This window comes from Entelurus aequoreus, linkage group LG05, assembly GCF_033978785.1.
Source record: "Entelurus aequoreus isolate RoL-2023_Sb linkage group LG05, RoL_Eaeq_v1.1, whole genome shotgun sequence".
NCBI lineage: Eukaryota > Metazoa > Chordata > Actinopteri > Syngnathiformes > Syngnathidae > Entelurus > Entelurus aequoreus.
This window is the reverse complement of record NC_084735.1, coordinates 43,071,589-43,083,391: the sequence shown is the minus strand read 5'-3', so window position 1 is coordinate 43,083,391 and position 11,803 is coordinate 43,071,589. Positions and strand designations below refer to the sequence as shown.

At 40.2% G+C, this 11,803-nt stretch overlaps 1 protein-coding gene across 1 annotated transcript; it reads right to left on the bottom strand.

Annotated features, from left to right (window-relative positions):
* Positions 1–904: 904 nt before the first annotated feature.
* prdx5 (peroxiredoxin 5) lies at positions 905–9,857 on the bottom strand. The gene is made up of 6 exons (XM_062048145.1): positions 9,645–9,857; positions 2,912–3,046; positions 2,705–2,836; positions 2,536–2,574; positions 1,304–1,368; positions 905–1,205 (listed from the first exon to the last, which is right to left on the bottom strand). The coding sequence occupies exons 1-6, from the start codon at positions 9,738–9,740 to the stop codon at positions 1,100–1,102; spliced, it is 573 nt and encodes a 190-aa protein (XP_061904129.1). The 5' UTR covers positions 9,741–9,857; the 3' UTR covers positions 905–1,099.
* Between the last annotated feature and the right edge of the window lie 1,946 nt (positions 9,858–11,803).

Genomic DNA, 11,803 nt, shown 5'->3' with positions numbered 1-11,803 from the left:
GTCACATGTTGTATGCGGCTTCTGCATACACACGAAAGTGACTGCAAGACATACTTGATCAACAGCCATACAGGTCGCACTGAGGGTGACCGTATAAACAACTTTAACCCTGTTACAAATATGCGCCACATTGTGAACCCACACCAAACAAGAATTACAAACACATTTCGGGAGAACATCCACACCGTAACACTACATACATAAACACAACAGAATCCCTTGCATCCCTCACTCTTCCGGGCTACAATATACACCGCCGCTACCACCAAACCCCACCCCCCGTGCCCCCCCCCACACACACACACATCAACACCCTACCCCCAATCTCCCGAATTCGAAGGTCTCAAGGTTGGTATGGTTACACGCCCAGCATAGCCATGAGCACACAACAGAATGGAGGGACACATGACGTGAGACAAGTCGGTACATAATTTGAGGCAAGCTGGAAATGTGGGACAAATCAGCAGCAGGAATCAAAAGTGTGTGTGTGTGTGTGTGTGAGACTGCTTAGTTTGGTACATTGCTGCCCCAGATCTTGTTTTAATTGTATTGCTTTTCTCGGTTTATCACTGATGCTGTAATGTGAAGCCCATGAGAACACTAACTTTTTATCAAACCCAGAAGTGTGAAAAGTACTGTATTATATATAAATATTGGCAGCACAGTGGAGTAGTGGTTCACATCTCTGCTTCAGTCAGGAGATCAAGGTTCAACTCTCTATGCAAGTGTGTGCAAGGTTTTTCGGCTTCTTGCCAGTGTCCTAAACAAATGGTTTATTATTTTTATACTTAATTTACCAGTGCAGTGTTTTGTTGGTAATTATCTTTTACCACAATCAAATATCAGTTAATTATCCATAATCAATAGACCAAACAGTAGAATCATTTTGAGAACAATACAGATGTTACTGCCTTAGAAATACATTTTATTATCACTCAAGGTACATGACATATTACACTGTTCTTTGCATTGCAGGTCATATTTGTGCGCATTTTCTTTAGAGACTAGAATCTTTGTAACATTTGCGGTACCCTTTGGGACGAGGATTCGGAACAGTGAGTGCGACTTTTAGAATTTGCAAAAGAAACCGTCAACAAGCCTACAGCTCAGAGAGAATAATGGGCGCCAAGCTGCATGTCAACCCAGTGCCGTCAGGCTCCACATTGATCTTCTTCACAACTCCATCTTCAACCAACATAGCATATCTGCAACTCAGACGCACACCTAGTTAGACTTACACAATAAACAGACAAAACTTTCCAATGGCTTTTCAAAATACATCAACACACACAAGTGCTCTTACCTCTTAGATCGCTTGTTTCCAAGTGCTTGCACGATTTGATCACTATCAAGTAACAAGTCCACAGCCTGAAGAAACACAGAAATGCAAACACATTTTACGATATAATTAAAATAGACTCAGAATGATCAATAAGTAATGCACACTACACGCTAGCACACATGTGATGTGTGTACTGTGTAATACAGCTTTTTAATAAATGCTCCACTCACAATGAACTAATGTCAGCCACCACCTAGGACAAGATAGATAACCAGACTTGAAATACTCCACAAAGTTAGAGAAACCATTGAATTATGAGTATAGAAGTAATGGAACAAGCCAACAAGCTGTGCCCTGAATGGGAGAATCAGTTTACTTTGTTAATTAGTTATTTATTTACATCTAAATCATTGATTTTTACTAACATGCATTTTAGTTCTAGTCATACTTTAGTCATCTTCCTTCCTTCCATCCAATCATTTTCACCGCTTGTCCCTTTTGGGGTCGCGGGGGGTGCTGGAGCCTATCTCAGCTGCATTCGGGCAGAAGGCGGTGTACACCCTGGACAAGTCGCCACCTCATCGCAGACTTTAGTCATCTTAATTTGTTAATTTAGTTTTAGTTGATTATATTTCACACGTTTTAGTCAACTAAAATTACGATAAATAAATATACAACTTTAATTTGGGCTACCTGTAAAAGCAAAACATAAAAATATTTATTTCAGATGATTAGTGAGTACAACTTCTGTATGGTATCAACGCTGTATAATACACTAGTCATCTATTATTGAACTGCGTTCGTCAGGAATAAAAACATACAGTAACATAAAAATACTAATTATTATTAAGCAAAGAGTAATTTCTCTGTCAAGATGTCTCGCCAGCAGATGCTGCTTCAAGTTAGTTTAGTGATAGTCTTGCTCTCATGGCGTCAAACATGAAATATTGTGCCCGTACAGAACATTGCTGCTCTTTTTTCTCCACGGTGTAGACATATTGCAGTGTGTAACTTCTTACAATATTTTACAGTTTTCCACCGAAAGCTAACAGACTGTAGTTCTGATAGGATCCCCTCTATCTTGTTTTTATTCATTGACAAATCTATCAATTTTATCGGTTTTTATGGATTTATTTCGATTAGCTAACGTCTGGATCTTTGTCAGTGATGAAAACTATGATGTCAACAGAATTGACACTGACACAAATGGTTCAATGTGAGTACAAGTACACACAAGTGAGAATGTGGCTTACCTTTGTAAATGCTCCAGTTGGATCAGCCAACATTCGAATCTGGAGAAATAAATAAATAACAAAACATTCTAAAAATATTTTCATAAATATTTATAGTTACTGAACACTTGAGGAAATAAAAGACACAGCTGTGATATTGAGTGAGAAGAAATTATATTCTAAAGCGTACCTTGCCATCTGTGCCATGCTCCTTCCCCCAGGCAGCCATGACAAATGCATCGTTCACAGAAACACAGGCCACCTCTTGTATGCCTTTAGTCCTCAAGTCCGCTGCCTGCTGCACAAAACCTGGGAGGTGAGTCTGAAAGCAACAACAAATAATCATTAAGTTCATATTCAAAAGATTAAAAAAATGATGAATTTGGCTTATGCTTACCTTGGAGCAACCAGGGGTGAAAGCTCCTGGTACAGCAAAGAGGATGCCCTTTTTTCCCTTGAAGAGCTGATTCATTGCCACCTTATTTCCTGGCTCACCCTCTTGGACTTCCACTGCAGGAAGACTTTGACCCACCTGAGAGAGGAAATAACTCACAATTTTGTAGTCCGGCCCCTAGCATAAACACTGTGTGCAGTTGTTTTGGACCACATGACCATGGTCACTCTAGTAGCTGATCATCAACGGGGTTATCATGCTCTGCAGGTGTTTGCTAGTTCTAATTTGATGGACTGAATGACTTAATTGATACAATTCTACTTTGTTTATGCTAAACTTCTACTTAGCGGTGAGTCAACATGTCCTTTGTAAAAATGTTAGCTCGGTTTAGCAGCATTTTGCAGCCACCTCTATTTAGAAGCTCATAGAGATTATGGCTAATTTACATCGCTTTGAACGCCGTCATAGTGACAGAATTACGACCATAGTTCTAAAAACGATCGTACAATTTAAATTTATATTACAGCCAAACCTTTTTCCTGAATATATAATATCAAAAGAACATTTGTTTTTTCATAGTTTTGTCCATTTATTGTGTGTTTATTTTTCAATTACCGCCGAAGCGCCATGGCATTTTTGAATTGACTTTATTGTGGTAGACTATATCATGCCTATTGACCTATTTTTACCTTTAAAAAAAAATTAAAATTAAAATTTGGATATTATCTGGAATACAAACACAAATACTGAACATATTTGTTGAAAATGTAGTTGTCAATGTAGTCTATGTTTATTGTACACACGATTATTTAAAGTAAATACAAATCTTAACATGACTTGTAAAATAATACATTACTTCCATCCATTTTCTACCGCTAATCCGAGGTCAGGTCGCAGGCACAGCAGCCTACGCAGAGAAGCCCAGACTTCCCTCTCCCCAGTTACTTTATCCAGCTCCTCCCGGGGGATCCCGAGGCATTCCCAGACCAGCTGGGAGACGTAGTCCACTTAAGGTGTCCTGGCTCTTCCCCATTGCCTTCTACCGGTCGCACCCACCCTAAACACTTCCCTGACCAGATGTCCAAACCACCTCATCTGGCTCCTTTCGATGTAGAGTAGCAGCAGCTTTACTAACTGACAAGAGTTTCTCACTCTAAGGGAGAGCCCTGCCACCTGACAAAAACTCATTGCGACCGAATGTACCTGTGATCTTTAGCTTTCGGTCATAACCCAAACCTCATGATAAGTGAGGATAGGAACGTAGATCAACCAGTAAATTGAGAGCTTTGCTTTCTGGCTCAGCTCCTTCCTCACCAAGATGGATCGATACAGAATCCGCATCATCACTGCCGATGCCGCACCAATCCGCCTGTCGATCTACGATCCACTATTCCCTCACTCTGCGGTGCTAGAACTCCTCCACTTGGGGTAAGATCTCCTCCCAGACCGGGAGATAGCACTCCACCCTTTCCCAGGCGAGAACCATGGACTCAGACTTGGAGGTACTGATTATCATCCCAGTTGCTTCACACAAGTCTGCAAACCGATCCAGTGAGAGCTGAAGATCCTGGCCAGATGAAGCAAACAGGACCACATCATCTGCAAAAAGCAGATACCTAATCCTACAGCCATCAAACTGGATCTCCTCAACACACTGACAGTCGGGCTGGGCGATATGGCCTTTTATTAATATCTCAATATTTTTAGGCCATGTCATGATACACGATATATATCTCGATATTTTGCCTTAGCTTTGAATGAACACTTGATGCATATAATCACACCAGTATGAAGATTCTATGGGTATACATTAAAACATTCTTGTTCATACTGCATAAATATGCTCATTTTAAACTTTCATGTAGAGAGGGAAATCACAAATAAGTGAATTTACCAAAACTGTATTTATTAAACAGTTAAGCAGTGGCACAAACATTCATGTAATTTCAAAACAGAAAGTGCAAGGTTGTCAGAGACATTTTAAAACAAGCTATTAGTGCACGTTTGTGCATGATATCACTAAGATGACATCAAAACAACACTAAATTAAAGTGCACTTTTTGTACAGAACACCACTACAATAGTTTAAAACAAATAGATATTTCAATAACCGTCAAATAAAAATTAGCTGCATAAACAGAAATCAAATATTGTATGTCCTTCGCTATGTGGTAGGTTAATGTGGACGTTATCGCCTTCTGTTGTTGACAATTTTTTCATACGGTGTTGATGTGGAAATGGAGACGCCAGGCTGAATTGGGTCAGTGCTGGTTGCTTGTTGGGTGTAGCACCGGCCGGAGATGTTGACATGCGGAGTTTCAAGCACTCTTCATTCTCTAGTGGGTGACTTTTCAAATGATGCTACAAATTAGCAGTGCTGCTACTTTTTGTAGCAACGCTTTTGCCGCATACTTGACATATTACGGTTGTCTGTTTAACATCTTCCTGCTTGAAGCCAAACCACCACCAGACGATGGACCCTGTGCTGTTTTTCTTGGGAATTAATTCTTCCTCCATTTGTTACCAGATTTGCCTCTTCTCTCTCTCCCGTATTACCACTCGCCACAACTAACCTTACACATGCTGCTACCTCTCTGCTCCGCGAGAGCGAATGACGTTGCACGCGCGACAGTATGTGACGTATGTAAGAAGGTGCGCTTCTTTTATCTCTTTGTGAGAAGGAGAGACAAGAAAGAGTAGAAAAGCCTGTACTGTAATGCCCGCAGCTAAAAGCAACTGCGTGAGAACGTATACTCGAATACTCACGATATAGTCATTTTCTATATCGCACAGAGACAAACCCGTGATATATCGAGTATATTCGATATATCGCCCAGCCCTACCTGACAGTGCCTAAAAATTCTGGTCATACAAGTTATGAACCAAATCGGTGACATAGGGCAGACCTAGCGTAGTCCCAGCCAAAAGGGGAGAAGCTTTTATATTATTTAGACCAATGATTCTCAACCTGTGGTACGCAGGCTTTAATGGTATACCAAAGAATCACTTAATGAAATATTCAAACAGTGTTATTGTTCAAACTGTGTAATGTTACAGTGGTCAAAAATATTAAATATACTTGTTAAATAAAACATGTGCCTTGTTCTTAATGAATATTTAGGCCTACTACACTACTGTACTTTAATGTTGGTTGTTATTGTGGTACTTGGAGAGCCAAGCCTTTTCTGAGGTAGTAGTTGGTAAAACGTTTTTTAAAACCACTGGTTTAGACCACAAGGAAGTGTTTTAAATGTAGATAAAATCATCATAGGTCCCTTTTAAAGACCAAAATAGGGCCACGAACAAAATCTTGTTTCGGGCGAAAAGAAACCTTGGGGCCGGTGTTGTGCGAAATTCTGTATACCTAAAATATTCGGTATCCCCTGCCACGGGAGCGCGCATGGGGGCAAAGTTCTGTTTCTTATTCAGACAGCGGCAGCACTTCCGTGTTATTAGCGATGTCAATGATACAAACGTGGTTTTGTGGATTATTACGATCATGCTTTGATTGTCAAAAATGTTGGTGTAACATGTGACATTCCTACTCGAATAAATGCTTTTGATCATTCGTACATTACGTGTTGTACTTGTATTCACAGCGCTACACACCCTTCTCTATTGTATACGGTGTCACGCTGCAAAACGGTTGGTCAGCCTGCTATTTTCTGCAAATTACATTAATAACATCCTGTAATTTGGTCTATTATTTATTTCATCTTCTGATAGATTATAAAATAACACCAATATAGTGGGAACAAACACTACATACACTCAATTACATGTTAAAAAAACAAAATTTAAATAAAACTCATTTTATGCCAGAAAATACTGTATGTGTCCCACGTACGTCCCCAATATGTACTAACGTCATGTGGATTATATGTACATTGTACAAAACTTGTGAATTTGGACTTATTTTATTATTTGACAAAAGTTAGTAGGGGATACATAATATTACAGCATATGTCTGTGTATATAATGTGTCCCCCCCTCTATTTTTCTCAATTGATGTACTAACATCATGTGTTTTTTTATGTACGGTACCTACTTAGCATCATCAACAACAAAACTAGGGGATACATAATATTTATAATCACTGGTTAGTGCATGTGCCTCACAATACGAAGGTCCTGGGTTCGATCCCCGGGCTCGGGGTCTTTCTGTGTGGAGTTTGCATGTTCTGCCCGTGACTGCGTGGGTTCCCTCCGGGTACTCCGGCTTCCTCCCACCTCCAAAGACATGCACCTGGGGATAAGTTGATTGGCAACACTAAATTTGCCCTAGTGTGTGAGTGAGAATGTTGTCTGTCTATCTGTGTTGGCACTGCGATGAGGTGGCGACTTGTCCAGGGTGTACCCCTCCTACCGCCCGAATGCAGCTGAGATAGGCTCCAGCACCCCCCGCCACCCCGAAGGGAATAAGCGGTAGAAGATGGATGGATGGATGGGTTTAGATCACAAGGAAGTGTTTTAAATGTAGATAAAATCATCATAGGTCCCTTTAAAGACCAAAATGGGGCCACTAACAAAATCTTGTTTTGGGCGAAAAGAAACCTTGGGGCCGATGTCGTGCGAAATTCTGTAAATTCTGTATCCCTGAAATATTCTGCATCCCCTGCCATGGGAGCACGCATGGGGGAAAAGCGCTGTTCCTTGTTCAGACTTCCGTGTTATTAGCGATGTCAATGATACAAAATGTGGATTATTACGATCATGCTTTGATTGTCTAAAATGTTGTTGGTGTAAACATGCGACATTCCTACCCAAATAAATGCTTTTGATCATCCATACATTATGTGTTGTACTTGTATTCACAGTGCTGCACACGCAACTCTATTGTATACGGTGTCATGCTGCAGAGCGGTTGGTCAGCCTGCTATATTTTCTGCAAATTACATTAATAACATCCTGTAATTTGGTCTGTTATTTATTTCATCTTCTGAAAGATTATAAAATAACACCAATATAGTGGGAACAAACACTACAGAGTAGACTCAATTCCATGTTAAATTACAACAAAAAAAAACCAACTTATTTTATGCCAGATAATACTGTGTGTCCCACCCACATCCCCTGTATGTACTAACATCATGTGGATTATATGTACAGACTTGGCATTGTACAAAACTTGTGAATTTGGACTCATTTTATTGATTACAAAAAAAGTTTGTAGGGGATACAAAATATTTCAGCACGTGTCTATGTATATTTTCCTCAATTGATGTACTGACATCATGTGCTTTATTCTGTAGATACTTAGCATCATCAACAACAAATCTTGTGAATTTGGACTCATGTTATTAATCACACAAAGTTAGTAGGAGTTACATAACATTTATAATCACTGACATCGCTAAGTGGCTGAACAAGGCACAGCGCTCCGCCCCAATGCGCGCTTTTAAATGATTGATTGAAACTTTTATTAGTAGATTGCACAGTACAGTACATATTCTGTACAACTGACCACTAAATGGTAACACCCGAATACGTTTTTCAACTTGTTTAAGTTAAGTCCACGTAAATCAATTCATGGTAAAAAGATATTCGCCTTCTTGTACGCCGTGGCAGCGGGCTGAGAGCGAGGGACGCAAACAGACTGGACAAGTTGGTAGAGAAGGCCAGTAACGTGGTGGGAGTGGAGCTAGACTCTCTGGTGGTGGTGTCAGAGAGGAGAAGTCTAGCAAAACTCCTAGCCATTATGGACAACACCTCCCACCCACTACACCCGGACCTTGCGGAGACATTATGGACAACACCTCCCACCCACTACACTTGGACCTCGCGGAGAGAATGAGCACTTTCAGTGGAAGGCTCAGACTCCCAAAATGCAACACGGGACGAAACAGGAGGTCCTTCATACCGACAGCCATCAGACTGTATAATGCATACGTTCCTTGACTGCACTTATATGTAGAATATATTTATATTATGTATATATTATATATATATAATATATTATATATATTATATTATTTTTATTGTCTATTGTGAGCGAACTGTGGTGCTGAATTTCCCCCGGGGATCAATAAAGTACTTTCTATTCTATTCTATAGATACAAAATACTTCCGAGATGCAGAATTTCGCACGACACCAGTTTTAAATACTGGAAATTATTGAATGACTTTGTATATTTTATTGTAGTTGCAGTTGATCGCCACTTGAGGCCGACAAAGTCTTAGTAAGCAATTATTTGGTTAAAATAGAGGAACGACTTGGCAAATCCTTTAAATGACATTGAAGAATGCATTTGACCCATTGGTTCGTCAAAGTATGTACGCACATACTGTATATTTACATCTTACAAACGTTAATGTGTCAAAACACAAGAACGCTATCATGTAACGTTTCATTAAAACAACAGTGAGTTTTGCCCAGTCTGACGACAAACATGTTTCACTGAGCCCGATGCGTCTCATACTGTATTGTATCTACCATTTTTATAACAGCGAGCATCTTTCGTTAAGCTAAATTATTCAGAGGGCAGCTAATGTGTGTAAAATATACACATTAGCTGCTTGGGGGGGGGGGGGTTAATTCGGACAGGGTTAGGGTTAGGAGGTGAATGTTAAACTCCAGGAAGACGGCAAACATACGCCTTGCTAGCTAACTGCTGTCATGGCGGACATTAAAAGAGTTCGCAGCTAACAAAATAAAACATGTGTTAAGAGTGGTTAAAGTGTAATTCGCAAGACAATGTCATTGCCAAGTAGCTATTTTTTACACAACGACGCCTTACCTGAATCGGCATGTTGAAGAAAGCAGAGGAGTGGACCAGCCTGGCGCAACGATCAACAAGGGTGCGGTTAATAAGCACAGTTGTGGCGGAAATCATTTTATGCTAGCTAGCTAGCGTCAGCATAAAATGACGTGTGAGTGTGTGGCGTGTCAAGCCGCGTTTGCAAAGCCGCTTAGGAGACACGCCTCCACCTGGCTTCATCTTACTGGTAGCTACACACTCACTCACTTTGCAACTATATCTTAACTGCGCCACCTGCTACATGAACGCCATATGTCTTGAATGTGATTACTGTACTTGCTAAAAAGTTCCACATCCATTGAACGCAGCACTGTTGTGATCCCTATAAAACTAGTATTACGCAGACATATACCCTTGATCAAGACAGGGATCTTCAGTAGGGGTGTACTTCAGGGAGGGTCGTAAAATATTTTGTTGATTGGACTTTTATGAATTTATTTTTCCACAATTGTACATGTTTTTAGATACACAACACATTAACACCAAACCAGCATGGACACCCTACTCGCAGTAGCTTGATACATAAGACATGAAATAACGGTATTATTGTATTCATGTAAGCATTTAAGATAGCTATAGCGGTTTGCACTCTAGTTGCCAGCTAGAAATTTGTGGGCTAGTTGTCGCTAGCGATTTGCGCACTAGTTGATAGTTATACCGATTAGGGGTCTAATTGCCAGCTCACTAGGGCTGTGAATCTTTGGGTGTCTCACGATTTGATTCAATATCGATTATTGGGGTCACGATTCGATTCAAAATCGATTTTTTTTTTTTCAATTCAACACTATTCTCGATTCAAAAACGATTTTTTCACGATTCAAAACGATTCTCTATTCATTCATCCATCCATCCATCCATTTTCTACCGCTTATTCCCTTCGGGGTCGCGAGGGGCGCTGGAGCCTATCTCAGCTACAATCGGGCGGAAGGCGGGGTACACCCTGGACAAGTCGCCACCTCATCGCAGTCTATTCATTCAATACATAGGATTTCAGCAGGATCTACCCCATCTGCTGACATGCAAGCAGAGTAGTAGATTTTTGTAAAAGCTTTTATAATTGTAAAGGACAATGTTTTATCAACTGATTGCAATAATGTAAATTTTTAACTATTAAATTAACCAAAAATATGACTTATTTTATCTTTGTGAAAATATTGGACACGAAGTTTTGTCAAGCTTATGAGATGCGATGCAAGTGTGACACTATTGTTCATTTTATTTTATTTTTTTAAATGTCTAATGATAATGTCAATGAGGGATTTTTAACCACTGCTATGTTGAAATTGTAACTAATATTGATACTGTTGTTGATAATATTCATTTTTGTTTCACTACTTTTGGTTTGTTCTGTGTCGTGTTTGTGTCTCCTCTCAATTGCTCTGTTTATTGCAGTTCTGAGTGTTGCTGGGTCGGGTTTGGTTTTGGAATTGGATTGCATTGTAAAATAAAATTAATACATTTTTAAAAAAATAAATAAAAAATAGATTTTTTAAAAATGAAAATCGATTCTGAATCGCACAACGAGAGAATCGCGATTCAAATCGATTTTTTCCCACACCCCTACAGCTCACGATTCAAAGTTTTAAGTCAAAGTTTATTTATATGGCCCTAAATCACGAGTGTCTCAAAGAGCTGCACAAGCCACAACGACATCCTCGGCTCAGATCCCGCATCAGGGCAAGGAAAAACTCAACCCAATGGGCTACAATGAGAGACCTTGGAGGGGACCGCAGATGTGGGGGGCGACCGGTGCAATGGACGTCGAGTGGATTTAGTTAATACTGTGAGAGTCCAGTCCATAGTGGGGCCAGCAGGAGATCATCTTGAGTGGAAACAGGTCAGCAGCGCAGAGACTGATGCACAGATGAGTGGTCCACCCCAGGTCCCGACTTTGAACAGTTAGCGCATCATCTGCGGTCACCTAATCTGTGCCCCACCTCTCCACGCAGTAGAGGGGGGCAGAGCAGAAAAGAGATGGCAGATCAACTGGTCTAAAGGGGGTTGTCTATTTAAAGGCTAGAGTATACAAATGAGTTTTAAGATGGGACTTAAATGCTTCTACTGATTAGTGGCACAACTGCAATTATTTGAAGATCTCAGCATAGCTCAATACCAAGGTAACTTTATGACTGGTTAAA

Coding starts and splice junctions, on each gene's coding strand:
- prdx5 (XM_062048145.1), bottom strand. CDS start 9,740: ATGATTTCCGCCACAACTGTGCTTATTAACCGCACCCTTGTTGATCGT. Junction 2,837..2,911: donor TCACCCCTGGTTGCTCCAAG/GTAAGCATAAGC, acceptor TGTTGCTTTCAG/ACTCACCTCCCAGGTTTTGT. Junction 2,575..2,704: donor AGCATGGCACAGATGGCAAG/GTACGCTTTAGA, acceptor TTATTTCTCCAG/ATTCGAATGTTGGCTGATCC.